Below are 17,912 nucleotides of genomic sequence, written 5' to 3'. Positions count from 1 at the left end.
CAGTTGTTTGCAGTTTTTGATACAATGGGTGTAGATGTGAAGTGTTCAGAGTTCTACACACCAGTGGAGCGAGAGCTCGTCCCTGCCAGGTACCAAGTAGTTTGTTATTTTTACTCCTCAAAGAATAAATTGCCCTTGTTTATCTTGTAAAGTATTTACCCTGAAAGCATGTGCGCTAGAATCAAAGCTCATGTTTCGTACAACACTGTGACTGGCCAGCCTGGTGAAATGAACTGATGAACTGATGAACTGATGAAGCCACTTGGACGAGGAGCAAAATGTCTCGTTGCACGAAATTACATAAATACAAGCAGACCCGAAGGTCTGAAACCAACACAAGCAAAACAATTTGTTGTTTTGTTCTTCTTTTTCTTTCTTTTATAGCTTCTGAGCTCTGCCCTCTGGTCACCAGGAATAAATTAATCCGGGCTGTCGACTATTAAGATGTATATTTTACACATGAATCACACTGTTTCTGTGAGTTAATTGCAATTAAACGCGTCTGTTCATTCACATTTGAAATCCTGTCACTTCGACGTAAAGTTCAGGTAAACATAGCTTCACCACAGCTCAGTCTGCATTTCCCAGTGTGTCTGTTGAAGTCACGTTCATGAATAATTTGTGGTATATTGTGCAGCTTTAGAAGAGAAAACACTTTTTTAACCCCAGAGGGAAATTCTTTAAATGTTTAATGTCAGGATACTGTTTAATTAAAGCATCTTATTGATTTGTAGGCCATAATCTAATGCACCTCATAAGTATGTTTAGAAGTAAACAACCATTTTCTTGAACACTAAACACACGAGACGTTTTATTTACACAAAAATTCCCATGACCCCGTTTTGTTTCCTTTTGTGAGTAATTGAAATTTAAATACTGGATAACCTGTGTATTAGGAAAAAAAAGTCAAAACACTGTGTTCATTCCTCCATTGAGTTGTTTATTACATATTTAGCAGCTGCTCCACTTGGAGGAGGTAATTTAACACCGCAGAGGTCCATCGTTCACCTTCTGTGTGGCTTCATCCAATTCAGGGAGCCGATACACACACACACACACACTCACTTCTATTTATAGCGGCCAATTGTATGTTTTCGGACTGTGGGAAGAAACACAAGTCCTCACAGAAAAATAAAAACATGCACAGGGAGAACATGCTGACTCCTAATAGAAATTAAAAAAACCCCAGCAGGACTTGATTCCGGGGATTTTCTCCGGCACATCCCAACGCTCGTTGCTTATACATGACGTCTCCACCAAGCAGATGAATAAATGATTCACAGGACCCTGCACCGGCAGCATGTTTTGAACTAGAAAGCGTCGACGCCGTGAGTAAGGTGTGTTCGTTGTTGGCAGTCCACCCGATGTGATCGAGGAATACTGAATTCTTTCAGAAATACAGCTGGTGGCTTTGTGTCCGGGGTTGTGGCTCCATCGGGACGGTATTATCTCAGCTGGGTGTGTTTGAAGGTGGCATATGGCCTTAGTGAGACTCTGACTCACTAAGGTTTTGACCAATAAAGCTTGTTTGAAGTCCTTAACTTGGTTAAAAACCGCTTCTTTTATTTTGTGTCTGTTTCAGAGATATTGATCACAGGTCTCCTTCGATTGTATTGGTTTAATGTCCTCATTTGTGTTTGGTTTGTCTCTGCAGGCGGGGAGGAAGACAACGTGCTGTGGATCGCCATGGCAGGGACCCACCAGGTCTGGGCTTTGTTCCTGGCAGATGGAAAACTGCCCAGAGGAAGGTGAGAGACTGCTGCATGGCCACCATGACCACTTGGCAGCCGCCAACAGGAGCGCGTGATTGCGATGCTGCTTTTTTTTTTTTGAAGCCGCGAGAGAACAGCGCACCTCCTTCTCATATCTGTTTTTAGCCGCATCGCTGGGAATATCAGTGGAAATCAATGAACGAAATTATGTAATGATGTCTTCCCATTTAACACGAATAAACCTTCCTCGCCCCAGGGACATGCGTCATGAAATTTAAGGGCGCCTCTTCACATATAAAAGATGAAATTGAAACGTTGCACTTGAAATCCCACATTAACACATTTATCTTCTTCTATTCCGACGCTCAAACAGCGACTCTGAAGCCGGGACCTGTGTGCGGTGGGCCGGCAGCGGCAACGAGGAGAACAGAAACAACTCCTACCCTCACAAGGCGGGCTTCGCTCAGCCTTCGGGTTTGGCCTCGGCCCCCGAGGAGCCGTGGGGCTGCCTGTACGTGGCCGACAGCGAGAGCAGCTCCGTCCGCACGCTGGCGCTGAAGGACGGCGCCGTCAAGCTGCTGGTGGGCGGAGAGAGGGACCCGCTGGTAGGTCGACGTGAGGACGGAGCGGGATTCCAAACAGCCTTGTGATGGGCCTGTGTTGTTTGTGATCAAACGCTGTGACCAAAAAAAAAAAAAAAAACACCGATGAGAATTGAAGCCATGTTCAACAACTGATCACTGCAAAAAGCCAAAGTGTTACCAAGTTTAATGGTCCTGCTGTTAGTCAACATGTTTCATCCCGCTTGATTTAACGTACATCCACCTTACAACTAATATTTCATCCAGATAGAGGGACTTGTTTTTAGACTGCATCTTAAATGTCTTGAAATCGTCTTGTTTTTGAGTCGATTTTTAGACGAAACCAGGTTTATTTTACATTTCATACATTTTTCATCCTGAGGTGTTATTCGTATTAGATGGATCATCTTGATTTTAGTATTTGTGGCTTATTGAAAGACACTGCGCTTGAAAATACTGCTAAACTCTAGCTTGAAATGAGTTTCCCCTGCTCATTTTACGGATCTCCATATTCCAACTATCACGTCTTGTTTCAAGAAATCTTAGAAGACAATTTTCACTTGTTCTTTTGGCAGATCTTTTCAATTATTTTCAGGTAAAAGGTCCATGAAAAAAGTTGTTTTTTTTCTTTTTGAGAGAGGGATTTATTTCTCCAGCGTTGTCCTGGAGGACCGTCTGTGTTTCCTGGTTCTAATACGATCAGAAGAGCCAATAGGAAAACATGCAGAACCTGGGTTGGAGAGTGACCAGTCCACCTGAAATGTTATTTCAGAACCGCTCACAAAGCCCCCCCCCCCCCCCCCCCCCCCAACTCCACTCCAACCATTTCAATGACACTTGTGACGTTAATGCTGAGTCAGCTTCACGACAAACCAGACCAAAGTAAAAACCCTGTTGGGCCACAGTGAGAAGCGATTAACCTCGTGACGCACTCTCACTGACAATACGCTGAATCCCTCTCAGGCAGTCGCCACCGGGCTCACGGCTATTCGTGTGTCGATAGAAAAAAAAAAAGAAAAACAAATGATTAACATCGGCCACAAATACACACACAGCATCCCTTGTCTGTTGTCGAGCCTGAGGAACAATTTCCGCTTTCAACCACTGTCGTCCTTTCTTTATTGTCACATTGATTTATTCTTAAAACTTAGTCTATTTTCTCTTCTTCATATTTTTGTCTATTTTCATCAGCACTCTTCAGCTAATTGAATATTTTTGTGCCTTTTTCAGTTGCTGTAAGTCAGCCAGCCTCTTTCATCAGCACTCTTCAGCTAATTGAATATTTTTGTGCCTTTTTCAGTTGCTGTAAGTCAGCCAGCCTCCTCACATCGACTTTTCTTCCTGAGATAATTTGATTGTTTGCTGTTGCTTCAAAAAAACAACAACCAAAAAACCTGGAATTATTTGCTTTTATTGACAGTGAGGTCTCTGTAATCCTCCATGTAAAACAGAGTTTAAATAAGGTCCGTGTCGTTCCTGCTGATCTGTTGTAGAAGCTGCAGTCGACTTGTTATTGATTTTCTCATCAATTCTATTCACCAGGAAAATAAGGGCGCTATTACATAATCAGCTGTGAATATGAATACTCCCAGGTTGTTGTTTCAAGAAAAACAAAATCATCTCTCTGTCGTCTGAATGCGATGCTAAGATAAATTAACATTTTAATATATTCTGCACCAGAAGGTTCTCATTAAAAATTGGCTTTGTGTTGAGATTTCTGTCGTTTTCTGTCGTAAAAGTGAAAATATATAGATATTTTAATTATGCATAGTCTTCTAAACAACGAAGGAGAACTTGAAATGTCTAAATACAAAGGTTATTATGGCTGTATTTTACTGTTCCGGCCCAGTCGAGGTGAAATTGGGCTTTGTCGTGTAGGTCTGTGTGAGTTGATGCCTCTGGGGTCGTACTTTTCATATCAACACGTAAATGTTTCAGGTCGACCCGCCGCAGTGAAGGTGGAACATTTTGCACTTGGAACATCTGATCTGGTGCCCAAAGGTTTCGTTTCTGTTACAGCTGCTATTTGGGCGAGTCGCTGCAGGGAGGCGGTGAGCCACACAGGATCATGGGACTGTTTCTTTCTTTTCTTTTCTCTCCCAAAAGACAAGGATTTTTTTGTTCATTGAGCAGAGTGAATAGAAGCAACACTTCAGTTCTTCCTCATTCTGGACGAGCAGTTTTTTTTGTTTGTTTTTTTTATTTGCCTTAATGGCAAATGAATGGCCTTCACCTGAAACTGGTCCACAAAGCAAAGTAAGAAGAGGAAAAGAGTAACAGTAGTTTATATTTGACTTGTAGCCAGTGTTTGATTGATGCTACGGTGTGTGTTGTTCCCATAATGAATCCTTCTTCCTGGATCATGTGTTGGATGCAGTTGGAGGCAGAGCCCAGGTTCACCCTCTGTCCTCTGACCCGGGATCCTTTCTGAGCCGTTTGGGTGTTCAGATCTAATCCTTGATCTCTTTGTCATGTTTTTTTTTTTTTTGGACCAGAACCTTTTCGCTTTCGGGGACGTGGACGGGAAAGGCGTGGACGCCAAACTGCAGCATCCCCTCGGCGTCGCCTGGGCTCCTGAACAAAGCCTTGTGTACGTGGCCGACTCCTACAACCACAAGGTGAGTCAAAGCCTCCCTTCTGCTCTGCCGCCGCCATGATTCAATACCCCAAGGGAACTTTCTCAACACAAGGCTTCTTTTAATTACCTTCCTTTTTCCTTTTTTTTTTAACCCTCCCCCGGTTTGACCTCGTCTCTGTGGTGGAGTTCAGATCAAGGTGGTGGACCCAAAGACGAAGCTGTGCAGCACGCTAGCGGGGACGGGGGACGTCGGAGACGCTCCGGGACCCGAGTTCAGCAGAGCCCGCTTCAACGAGCCCGGAGGGATCTGCGTGGCCGACGGGGGGAAGCGGCTGTACGTCGCCGACACCAACAACCACCAGGTCAAAGTGTTGGACCTGGTGTCCAAGACCGTCTCACTGGTGAGAGGAGACGTTCGAGGCTCCCTCCCCTTTTGTCCTTGTTCCTCTTTAACACCAAGATGAAATCTGTCCCCCGTCCAGTTCCACATCTTCACTGAGTGCACGGACTCGGCCGTCACGAAGCCGCCGCCGACCAAAGCGCCCAAACTGCCCAAGTCAGCTGCCAGGAAAGAAATGGCGGCGGTGGTCGGTGTCGGCCGGTCAGACGGTCGTCATGACGCTCGCACTGTCGCTTCCCCACGGGGCCAAACTCACCGACGAGGCCCCCAGCTCCTGGGTGCTTTCAGCCGAGGGGTGAGGCTCAACTTCCCGTTTCGTTGGAAAGTCATGAATTAGAATTTAAAAAATTTTATCATAAGGTTCAGATCTCGTCTCACCAGCAAGTGAATCTGCTTCGACAGAACAGAATTCAGATAACACAACTTAACATTTGAGTTCACGTTGATTTGACATGGCGACTCAGTCGTTCATCCCACAAATGCATGAGCAGTTAATCCCCCGCCCAAAAAAACCCCCCAGCATTGTTATAACAGAGAAGTAATCCACCAAATCAGCCTCGCAAACTGATGCTGAGTGAAACGTCCATCCATGTCTTCCACCTCGAGCCGATTCCAGGTGACGATGAATCAAGAAGGTTTCCAGTCTGGACGATCACACACTCACCGTCTCTTCAATCCATCAACACATTCCAACCAGGGGTTTTCTTCGTACTAACCAGTACACCAGTGATTCTAGACCGGGGCACTCTGACCCCTCCAGGGGGCGCCGAGGAGTCCTGGAGGGGCGTGAAGCGCTCTTGTTTTTAAGGGCTGTAACAGTTCTATGTTTTAAAGCCAGGCGGGTATGCATTTACTTCACTTAGGTCACAAAACTACTCAGTGTTAGTGTCACAAGTGGATTAATTCATTTGAAAAAATAAAAGATGAAGTCCGTGGGGAGTTTGGTGAAGACGAGAGCACGCACACAGAAAGCACGCGGGATTAAAAGCACATCAAAATGCACGGAAACTGTGAAAAGCAAGAGTGTGTTCCGGTGTTGAAAAGCACCTCCTACTATTGGTTTATTCCACACTGGAAAACGAGGCTTTGATCGTTTTCATCCCCGCGTCTGTCACGGTGTGGCTGGCGAAGCACGGTAAACCTCTGTCTCGTCCCGGCAGCCCACGGTAAAGATTAATAGTTCACAGGCGAAGCGCCCGGCGTCTCCATTAAAGCACCTGGGAGGTTTTCCGCGGCCTTGATCGTTTTCATAGTTCGCTGTCACTCAACCGTCCCTCCTTTGTTTCCCCGACACCGACGGAGAAGCGACTCCACGTGTCGCGTCAGTCGACGGCCCCTTCATTAGGTTTGGAACTAAAGTGTTTCCATCATTGGGAGCGACGCGGCGCGCAGCCAGCGCTATCAGCGGGCTATTTTTAGCGCGTTCTGATAAGACGACATGCCTTGGTTCACATAATTAGCCACCCTGCTATGTTACGTGATCCTCCGCTCCTCCATTATATCCAGTCTAGACTCGTGCTGATCAGATCAGAGCGGAGGCAGGAATTTTAATGGAGCACGTTGGAAGAGCACATCAGATCTAAATTGTTTTTTTTTTTTTTTCTTTAACTGGCTTTTCAGAGCCGGCTTCCATGGGACCTCATGTTAGACATCGGCTTCATTAATCACCGTGTAATATTTTCTCACAGTCGGAAAAATCAGGCCTTTTTTATTCATTTATTTATTTATTTATTTAACTTTTTGACTTTCACTTATCTTTCAGTCCCAGCGTCTCTCTCGTTCTCTTCTGAAGTGTATTTGCTTCTAAAAATAGACGTCCCGGGTTTCATGAAACGGATGTCCTCACTCTCATTTCAATCTAATTCAGTGAGGTTGTGTGGGTTTGGGCTAATATTTCAAAGGACTGAATTTTAGCAGTGCACAAACTGGAGCCCGCCGGCTGCTCCGTGTCACAATAAATCTCAGTCCCAGATAGACGCTCCCCTGCAGGACTGATATGGTTACGAATATAAATGTGTGTATTTTGGAGCTTTTCCTTTTTTCTTTTTTTTTTTACTTCCAAGGAGAGCAGAATAATAACACTGGAGAAGATGGTCATAGTCTTCTGTAAAAACTCACAAATAAATAAAATAACAAAATAATAATGATGATAATAATAATAAAAATAGAATAATTATAATAGAATAGAAAAATGAATAAATATTTAAATAGTAGAAGAAGAATAAAAGTATGATAAATATAATAGAAATGAATGACTCGATAGGAGGGGGTGATAGTCGGGGGGGGGGGGGGGGGGGGGGGCAGAGTGTTCAAGGAAGCAAAACAAGACAAAAAGGCCTTTTCCCCCAAAAAAAAATCTGTCAAGGAAAGTTTTTTTAATCCGAGAAACTTTGCTTCCGCTCATCAACCAAGAGACGTTTGTGTTCTAACCCGTCGTCATTCACTTCTTCATGAACTGTTAACAAGCAGTTTTCTAACTTTGTATATTATTTATGACCATTATTGAGGTATATAAAATAGGAAGAGAGGGGTAATACATTTTGTCGCCTCTGGAGCCCAACAACTCCCAACAGTAATGTCTTATAATGTGAAAAAACGTTTTTAAAATTGCATAAAGTGTCTCCTCCCACGGAGGTGAGCCGTTCTCAAAAGACAATTGAACAAAGCAGTTTGTGAATAAGGAAATCGTGTTGCATCGGACGTTGTTTGTTTTGTTGCTGTTGTTTGGTAATAACTCTTATGTAAAATGTGAACGTTATTATCGTGAGAACTTACAAACTTTGCACAGAGACGGCGTGAAGCCGGGACATAAAGCAGAGTTATGGTCTCTCCGCCACATCGCCATGCATTATCGCCAAATCGGAAAATGCAAGATTGCCATATATATATATATATATGAACTTCCCTGTCAGCGGCCATGCGTGCAGTTAACATGAGATTACCGAGAGAGAAATGTTTGGTCTACAGTGTTGCGTCCCGGCCACTTTGATGCACTTGACCTTTTCACCCGGTGCATCAGGCGGCTTGAAATGTAGTTTTCCACTAAATATCTTCACGTCGTTTGGCTCAGACGTTAAATTAGTTAAATAAGCGCAATATGGAGTAATTTAATACGTTATAATTATGTAATAATGCCACATTGTGTAATAACTTGTCACACATTAAAAACAGTTCTTACAAAATGCAGGTTAAATGGTTAAATGCATTTACAGTCTGGTTTCATTTCTTAAAGCAATAAAAGAAAGGGCTGGTGGAAATGCTGATTGGTTTGTGGCGGGAGATGGAAAAAGTTCAACGTGATTCAGAGCTGCGTAAACATGGAACCCCCACATTTTGCATTAACTTGCTGCAACTGGCAACAAGTTATTACAAAATGTTGTGAAAGTTTGTTAGCGAATGTGGCGCCGCTGCATAATGAGTTGAACATTTCTGACATCGTTACATAATGCGGCGCTCCGGTCATCCCGTCCAAACGTCCCTTCCCTCACGGCGTTTCCTGTTCCCTCAGGTGGCGAGTGGCTCCTCGGCGGTCAGGTGCTCGCCGGCGACATCGTCGACGTGTCGCAGCCCGTCCGCGTGGCGGCCAAAATCCCGGCCGTGGTGGAGGAGTCGGGCGGCGGCGGCGGCGGCGGCCCGCGCTTCACCCTGAGCGTGTGGTTGTACTTCTGTCTGGAGGCGGGTCACGCCTGTACCATGAGAGCCGCCTCGTTCTCGCTGCCGCTGCGAGTGAGCGCGAGTCGCGGCGAGGGGGAGGGGGAGGTGGAGGTGGAGCTGGCTCACGCCTTCTGACGCCCGCCGGGACGCCTCACCTAAAACAACCTCGCACTCCTGGTTGAACTCTTCCTGCGTCGTTTCGGTCAGAAACTGAAATACGTTACAAGTGAATGACAGTTTCAGATGTTCTACTTTAAAGTCCACAAAGCAATACTCGTGGTTTCATTTCCAAAACGTCCAAACGGAGCAGCTTCACAATCGTGGCTCATGTGTTTTTGTATTTATGTCTTTCTTTTTTTTTTGCATTCAAGCGTTATTAATAAGAATTAAAAAGAGAGTTTTCTAGATGACGCTACACTCCCAAGTTCCCCTCTTCAAATGAAATGTACTCACAAGAATAAGAAAAACTAAATATGTTCCGTGGCTTTAATGAGGAAACTTGAGCTGATCTGCTGGTTGTTGACGGACAGATGAACCGGTTTTGTTATTTAAGTATTAACGAGTGACTTGAAATACCGAAACCTTTGATCGGCTTTTATGCTTCCATCTCAAGGATTCCAGAATCATATTCAAATATTGTGTTCAAGTGGTTATTGAACTGTTTGTGCTTCTGAAAGGCGTGTAATCATTAAAAGGTCTTCTTTTAGTCCCGCGGGTGATTACGCAGCAGAAATCAATGAGGGAGGATATTTAATTGAGCTGATTTAGAATTCAGTTTTATTTTATTTTTTTGCCTTTGGTCCTTAAAGAAAAGAGAAAAGTTTTTGGAGAGTTTTTTTTTCCAATACATATGGTTTCGCAGGAGGGATTATAAGGACAGAAAAGTAAAAAGCTGTAATTGGTTTACAAGAGGTTATCTATGCAGAGAGACCAGCGTGATTATTATGTTAACCCTGTCTTTTTTTTCTCAGTAATATATATATATATATATATATTTTTTTTTTTTTATACCATCTGTGGTCACTGCCTCCCGGCAGAGTATAATCAAGTTCCCATAAATGTGTGTTTACAGAGTTTCACCCTTTAAAAGGTTAAACTCACAGCCCCAAAGTCTTATTCTGCCACTGATTATGCTTTTCCGTTCTGATTATTCGTGGAACAAGTAGCATTTTTTATCCCCCCCCCCCCCCCCCCCCCCCCCCTCTCCAGTCAGACCATAAAGTATCGCTCTTATCTGAGGAATGACTAAAGTGCCTGTTCAGAAGCAAAGCAGCCTCCTCTGAACTCGTGACCCCGACCGGCTGCCGCTCGCCCGGCGCGCCGCGGGGCGTCGCGTTAAAGACACCAGCACGTCTCATTAAAACATCCACTTGTGCACTTCAAGAAAGGGAACATAATAGGAAAGCCGCGATGGAATAATCTCCATCCGTCGCGTAATGTGATGAATGTGCAAGTTGTTATTGTCGTTTTCTCGTTATTGGTTTTTCGTGAAGTCTCATAACGTTGATTGTTTCTTTATTTGGCCCAAGTGCCTTTGGTTCGAGGCGTCGCTGCAAATCGATGACACTTTAAACGGTATGAGAAGCAATAACAATAGTGACGAGTCTGCTTCTGTAATGGGAGGAGCGTTTTACTCCCACCAGTTATTATCTGAATAAACTGCAAAGATCTTGTCTGTACTTTCTTTTTTTTTTGTTTAAATCATCTTGAGCAGGTGGGCATGCAGCAATAAAATCTAGCAGTTTGAGAGAAAAGCTCGTGAAACCTGTCTTTATTTGAAAATTTTAAATCTCCTCTGGTTTGCATGTGAACTAAGCGAAAGGTCGGCCCTCAGACGTCCCAGTTCTTTATTTACTTACTGTATTTCCCGCCGCAGTTTCAGTAGGTGAAGCTGAAACCACAGACGTTGTCAGAAGCTGCACTGATGAGCTTTCTTCAGGTTGCCAGGTTACATGTGGGTTGACCCCCGGATGTCCTCTTTGCGACAAGCTCTCCTCCTTTTTTTTCTCAGTCTTCTGATGGGAAAGTCTCAGTATTGTGCACGAAACCAGATAAAATAAGCTTTTATACAAATTCACACATTCGGCTGCTACATGAAGTGGCTGGAGTCTCTTGTCAGAGTTTGAGCCTGATTGATTCTCCAAATTTCAAAATTCATGCTGGGAGAAACGCGTCCCCCTGACCTTTCCTGCTGTGATAAAGCATTGAGGCGACTGGGAAAATCAAATTGTTAAAAAAGAAAAGAAAAATGTACTGAGATGAGACGAGTTTTAAATCAGTTGATGAAAAAAACGAGAACATTTATAAAAAAAAACAAAAACAGCAAAATCCAATCTGAAGCCACAATTCTAGTTTTTATTTTTCCATTTTTTTTAAATGTAGGAAATGTCTTTTATAATGTATTTTATCAGCATTCGAACAAAATGTCAATCTCATGCCGAGATCATGTGTTTAATCCATGAAGAAAAACTTGATCTGTCTTATAATGGGGAAATGATTGCACTGCAGTCGGATCAGATGTAATCTGGGTAATAGAGAAACACAAAATTCATCTACAGTTCTGTACATAATACATACTGATGATTACAGATGTGACAAAACCATATGTATTAATGCTCTATGTAATAATATTATATGCAATGTAAACACACAGTCCAGACACTTGAGGTGTAAGCAGTCTGGATGAAGGGTTGCGTTGGGGAGAGAGCTTTATAAACGAGGAGATCAAAGTGACTTTCCCTATTTCAACATTGACAGTCTGAGTCTAATTCGTGCTCATTATTAATGTTGACTGCTGCCGTGCGGCGGTGCTCGACCACCGAGGTCAGACTGATAACCTCCAGCCAGAGTTGAGCCGCAAGGTTAACTGCTCATTTTTATCACTGTTTTAAATACGTGAAATTCTTGCAAAACCACTCATGGTTGGACAAAGGGTTTAAAATGAAATAGATAAATAAAGATGAGTGGGGACCTATGGTGAGACTCCCGTCACCTTGCTTGAGTGTGGTCGCTCGACGTCGCATGGCTTCATTCAGCCTCCCACTCGGCGCCATTAACCCCGTGTGCATCTTAATGTCGCCTTTGTTTCCAATTCCAATGTGCCACAGCACACCTAAAATACTAAAAGCTTTTCTTAATGACAGGCTTACAGGCAGCTTGTTGGGTGATGTAACGGATCACAATGAATATTTATGTCAAAGTCAGCCAATCCCTCAAGTAGGACCGCGAGGATTTTCTTTTTACGTGAACGATCAGATACCGAACTCCCACCAGCACGCGAAAATGAAAATAAGAAGAAAAAAAACCTGTAAAAGCTGTTCTCTCAAGGCTTCGCATAAGATCCGTGTCTCTCATGACGCTCGTGTGACGTTGGGTTAATCCTAACCGAGTGACTGGCTTATTATGAGATGATATTAGATGAAAGCTGAAGCCAAATGGAGGACGTGAAGGAGAAAATCAACACTTTTCATTCGCTGAGACGTTCATTTCTTGTACTTTTATCCTGCCTTCAGTTCTGAGACTCTACCGATGCGAGACATAAAGCGTTATCCGGATACCAAGCTGTCTGAAAACAAACATGAGGACACAACGAAGGCCTCGGACACTGGATTTATCTGAGCCGCACTTCAAATCGTCACACTTTGACCTTTTGACTCCGCAAAAAATATTGAAGCAGGCACGTCCAGCTTCTACCTCCACGATGAGAAGGTCTTTAGTAGCTGCAGGGCAGCTCCCTGAGTTATCAGCTTCTGAAAAGAATTAGTACGAAAAATCAAAAAATATGAAACATTTTCTCTCAGTCACCCTTTTTTTGGGAGAAATAGACTGTATAGAAATGTATATGTTGTTTATGTTGGACATCAGAGATTAATATGAATCAACCTGCTAGTATATTGAGACGTTTTAAGCATTTCAAACTCTCGTTGGTGTATTTAAAAAAAATAAACAGTCAATGTATTTTATTATACTCCAACTGAAACAAATAATTGGAGCATTTTTGAATTAATAGCATTAAATAATCCAACTTACCACAGAGGGTCTTAAGGGATCCTGTGACAGTGAAGGAAAATACATTAATGTATGAGGTGTTATTAGGTTTTAGACTTTATTTTACAGCGAGAAAATTCACATATTTAAGTAAAGTAGATAAAGAAAAGGATGGAGGGTTACGTAGTGATGTAGTGGTACGCTCTCTCGCCTCACCGTCAGAAAACTCCCGGTTCAAGTCCTTCCTGAGAGGATGCATGGTTTTCGTTTTGTCTCTGGATATTTTATACCACAACTTGTCAGATCACCCTCACACCTCCTCCCAGGATTAGAACAGCTCCACATCGCTAAACTCCAATAAAACCATTATAGATTGAGAGATTTTGTTATCAATCTTGCATCATCCCGTTTTGTTATTGGTGCATCAGAATTCCACAAGTGTGTGTGTGTGTGTGTGTGTGTGGGGGGGGGGGGGGGGGGGGGGGGGTATTCATTTCCTGTTACTGCAGATATGTTTGGTTTGATCTGAATACTTTCAGAGGAAGCTGCCGTGGAACTCAGTCTGAGATCGCAGACATCCTCGCTTTAAGATCTCGCAAAAAACGAGCAAATAAACCCGGGATCATGAAAAGTTGGCATTAATCCCTCTGGCAGTGGAGCCGTCATCATTCCTCCAGGTGAATGGACCTTTCTGCAGGAGATCTGAGCAAACGTATAAGTGAAACATTAAAGTTAAATGTGTTGATCAAAATGTTTTTTCTTTCCATTTGGAAAAAAATACTCCAGGAAAAAAAAAAGAAAAAAGAGCATGACCTTTGACCCACAGCTCCTAATTTTTGATTATTTGTTGACGTCCTTCGATGCGAAGGATTTTATTCCGGCTCCCGCCGAGCACATCAGATGAGGAGGAAAGTCACTGCTCGCCTCAGATATGGGGGGGGGGGGGGGGGGGTTAGAGCCTCCTGAAAGGGTTAGAGTCCATGTCCATGAAAAAGAAGAGCAAAGCAGTGGAAGGCAGTTTCTGTGTCACGAGGACTTTGGTTCGTGATGAAGGAGATACGATCTGCCCTCGTGTTCATTGTGCTCAAGTGGAGCGTTCAGTGCTGAACCACACCTCAGCCCATCGTCGTGTCCTCACTAATGAGCAAAGACGCTTTGATCGAAATGATGTCGTCCAGTGATATTTGCAGTGCTTCGGTGTAAACAGCACTTCCTCCCTCCCGTCGTGTTTCTTCGTACCGCAGCCCGCCTCCCCGGTGACGCTTTGTTTTAGTTTGAACCACCGGCGCTGCGGGCCGCCGGTCCTGTTCGCCAGCCAGTTTACACCTGATGTGCGTCGCTGGCTGCTTTGATCTACTCACATCTGGACTGTGTGATGTTTTAGGTGTTCTGATGAACGGTGACTGACCGGGGGAATCTTTGCCTCTGCAGCGTCAGGACCCAGAGTCAAACCCCGCCTTATTCCGCGTCTTCCACTGTTTCTCGTTACGCAGCTGCTCTTAAGCAAAGAGAAAATCTTTGGCTTGGGTCGGTGGAATGTATTTACAGAGACGAAAATATAAAACAGACGAGTGAAAAAAAAACAAAAAAACTAATCTTGTTTGTGATGGCAAGTGATGAAAACAGTGAAATCCCTATAGCTTCAATGTTCTGTGTGGAAGCTGGACTTCCATATTTGGGCTATAAAGGTCCCAAATAGTGGAACATTTTCCGACTGATAGAAATCAAACCTTCGACATCTCCTGTCATCTGATCGTCTTCGGTCCGAAGTCACAGCCATCCATCTTCTCATTCCAGTCAACAATGAACAAAGTAAAAAAAAAAGCCTGGAAATGTGACTCGTTTATCACAGAGAAATGGGGAATTTTAGGTCCATGTTTTTGGAATGAGGGAAGAAACCGGATGAAAAGGGAGAACATGGACCGTGAAGCCTTATTGATGTAAACATTTAGAAGTCATGTAGACAACATGAAACAGCCTTTGTTATCAATTTACAGTCGACATTGGAGAGCTGCCCGTCTCACAGTGCAAATTAACAAAATGTGACAAATGAAAATGATGTAACATGGTAATAGATGTTGCACAGTAGATGTTTGAGTTTTTTAGCTAATTAATCTTACAATTTTCTGTAATTAATTTCGATTAATCACATTTTTTTCCCGCTTTAGACTGATGCTTGTAATGGATGTTTATGTGTGGATATTCATGGCATTAATTCAGGCTCAACACACAGAAAGTATATTCAACTTCAAAAACCATTTTTTTCTACATTTCTTTCAGATTTGAGTGAAAACTTCTCTCCTTTCTTATATCCACTAACAGAAATAATATAGCAAAACCATGACTGTGTTAAAGTGCAGGTTTGGGAATTTCAATATTTCTACAAAATAGTAAATATGAACAAAGTTGCAATGAAAAAAAAAAGCCTTATTGTGACGTGGATCAATGAGTGTGTGAAAAACAGGGTGAGTTTGCTCACTCTTTACAATGAGAAATAATTAACTTGGTCAATAAAAGATGAATAAATAAGGGAACAAAGTCGAATCATTCCTCTTTATCTCTGTCTGACTCGAGATTTCTGTGACTCCTGAGCTTGATTATGAACCAAACGCCTCCTTCTCTCTGGTCCATTCATTCGTTACCGAACCAGAGCTGAATGGAGCGTAAAGCCTGATGTTTTGACTGTTTCTTTTCTTTCTTTTCTTTTTTTCTGCTGGGCTCCGTGGGGAGCGGTGGTCCTTCGAGCTGTGTGATTGGTGCTGAGGAACAGTGATGTCACCACCGGCTCCGCATCCCGGTCGGTGCGGCAGCCAGAGCGCGCTGAGCGGCCGCACGGAGCTCCAGATGGACCCGGAGAGCGACCGGAGCAGAGCTGCAGCTCCTCACCCGGACAGGCTGCTCGGCACTGCCTGGATGACCCGGACCTGGTCCGGCACACAGCGCAGCAGCAGCAGCCCGTCATGGGGGACGGCGGCGCGTCTCCGCTGCTGAACTTCCAGAATGGCACCGGGAGCGACGCGGCGGCGGACGCGCCGGGCTCGGCCGCGGCGGCGTCCGACCACTGGATGGCCGGGATGAGCCTGCTCATGGGCTTGATCGTCCTGTTCATCGTGTTCGGGAATATCCTGGTGATCGTGGCCATCGCCAAGACGCAGCGGCTGCAGACGCTCACCAACGTGTTCATCGTGTCTCTGGCGAGCGCGGACCTGATCATGGGGCTGCTGGTGGTCCCGTTCGGCGCTGCGCTGGAGGTGCGCGGCTCCTGGCTCTACGGATCCTTTTTCTGCGAGTTCTGGATCTCGGTGGACGTCCTGTGCGTCACCGCCAGCATCGAGACCCTGTGCGTAATCGCCATAGACAGGTACGTGGCCATCACCTCGCCGTTCCGCTACCAGAGCTTGTTGACTAAAGCCCGGGCCAAGGCGGTGGTGTGCGTCGTGTGGGCCATCTCCGCGCTGGTCTCCTTCCTCCCCATCCTCATGCACTGGTCCCGGGACAGTGTGGACACTGCCTGCTACGAAGACCCGGAGTGCTGCGACTTTGTCACGAACAGGGCATACGCCATCTCCTCATCCGTCATTTCGTTTTACCTTCCCCTGCTGGTCATGATATTTGTTTACGCGCGCGTCTACAGGGAGGCGAAGAAGCAGGTGAGGAAGATCGACCAGTGCGAGGGCCGTTTCCACAACACCCTGACTGGACTGACCTCCAAGTGCAAGAAGAGGCCATCCAAGATCCTGGCGCTCAGGGAGCAGAAGGCGCTGAAGACCCTGGGCATCATCATGGGGACCTTCACCCTGTGCTGGCTGCCCTTCTTCATCGTCAACGTGGTGCGCGTGTTCAGCGGGAAGGTGGTGGACAAGGACCTGTTCGTCTTCCTCAACTGGCTGGGCTACGTCAACTCCGCCTTCAACCCCATCATCTACTGCCGGAGCCCGGATTTCAGGAAGGCTTTCAAGCGGCTGCTGTGCTGCCCGAGGCAGGCCGACCGGCGGCTGCACATCAGCTCCTGCGACCTGACGCGCTGCTCCGGAGGCTTCGTGTCCGCGCTGGAGCCCGGGACGCTGGGCATGTGGACCGACTGCGCGGGCTTGGACAACAGCGACAGCAGCCTGGCGGGGACGGCCAAGCTGTCCCACTCGGAATCTCAGCTGTAATGGTTCACATTTTGTCGCTTTTTTTTTCTGGAAGCAAAAACACACTGATCAAATCTGCTGAGCTCTTGAGCGCGCTCCCGTTTTGGGTCGGAAAAGCGCGCAAGAGCCATGTACTTTTTATACCCAAAGTGTGTCTTTAAAATGAAAAATAAAAAAACCTCACTCAAACAGCAGGTGAAAATATTCAAGATCTATGATATCTCTCTGGGATGGCTTCTTATTTAAAGAGATGAACCAGTTTTCCCGTTTCTCCTAAAATGCGGGTTTGGATCAGAGCGCACGGATGCGCGTCTTCTCAAATTTCACTATTGTGATAAAAGCTGTTCACATCTGTACATATAAAGACACGACGGGGAGGGGAGTGGGTATCCTGCGGGTTTTTAAGATTAATTTATTCTCTAAAGGACCCATTTTTATCCGTTAAACGCGTCGGTCTGGAGTGAGACGTCTGTGTGAGTGTCTGTATTGTAGCGGCGTTAGAGCTCACAGTGATGTGTTTTTTGTTTTTGTTTTTTTACCTCACAGCCAAAGGCAAGTGCAATCTGTACAGGTATTTGTTTATATTAAACATTTATGTAAAGATAGACATGTATTTATTCCGCACTGGTTTTTTTTTTTTTTGGGGGGGGGGCAAACAAGCAAGTGATGGTGGGGCGGTTTCCTCAACGCCCTGTGTACATATTCTGTGGTGTTTAGTACTGAAGAGAGGGATTTAAGCCTCCCTCTTTGTGTTTGGCTCGACATGTTGAAATGCTATTGTGGGGTTGTCTGCTAACGTCTGTTAAAATAAAAGGAAGTCCCATTGTTATTTAGTGTTTGAGCTTTATTTGGGGGATTTTAATA

At 44.8% G+C, this 17,912-nt stretch overlaps 2 protein-coding genes across 2 annotated transcripts in view; both read left to right on the top strand.

Annotated features, from left to right (window-relative positions):
* Window positions 1-10,638, top strand: part of nhlrc2 (NHL repeat containing 2) — a gene marked incomplete at its 5' end in the record, with an annotated part of 29,156 nt that extends 18,518 nt beyond the window's left edge. Inside the window, 8 exon segments of the mRNA XM_080516615.1 lie at window positions 1,655-1,748; window positions 2,086-2,317; window positions 4,789-4,911; window positions 5,063-5,272; window positions 5,354-5,458; window positions 5,460-5,564; window position 5,566; window positions 8,780-10,638. Of these exon segments, the coding sequence (XP_080372741.1) occupies window positions 1,655-1,748; window positions 2,086-2,317; window positions 4,789-4,911; window positions 5,063-5,272; window positions 5,354-5,458; window positions 5,460-5,564; window position 5,566; window positions 8,780-9,060 (1,151 nt within the window). The 3' untranslated portion in view covers window positions 9,061-10,638.
* Window positions 10,639-15,872: 5,234 nt separating this feature from the next.
* Window positions 15,873-17,069, top strand: adrb1 (adrenoceptor beta 1; the record flags this gene model as incomplete). Its single annotated transcript, XM_080516890.1, has 1 exon — window positions 15,873-17,069. The coding sequence occupies one exon, from the start codon at window positions 15,873-15,875 to the stop codon at window positions 17,067-17,069; it is 1,197 nt and encodes a 398-aa protein (XP_080373016.1).
* Between the last annotated feature and the right edge of the window lie 843 nt (window positions 17,070-17,912).

This window comes from Blennius ocellaris, assembly GCF_963422515.1.
Source record: "Blennius ocellaris genome assembly, chromosome: 21".
Classification (NCBI taxonomy): domain Eukaryota; kingdom Metazoa; phylum Chordata; class Actinopteri; order Blenniiformes; family Blenniidae; genus Blennius; species Blennius ocellaris.
This window is presented reverse-complemented; position numbering and strand designations above follow the sequence as displayed.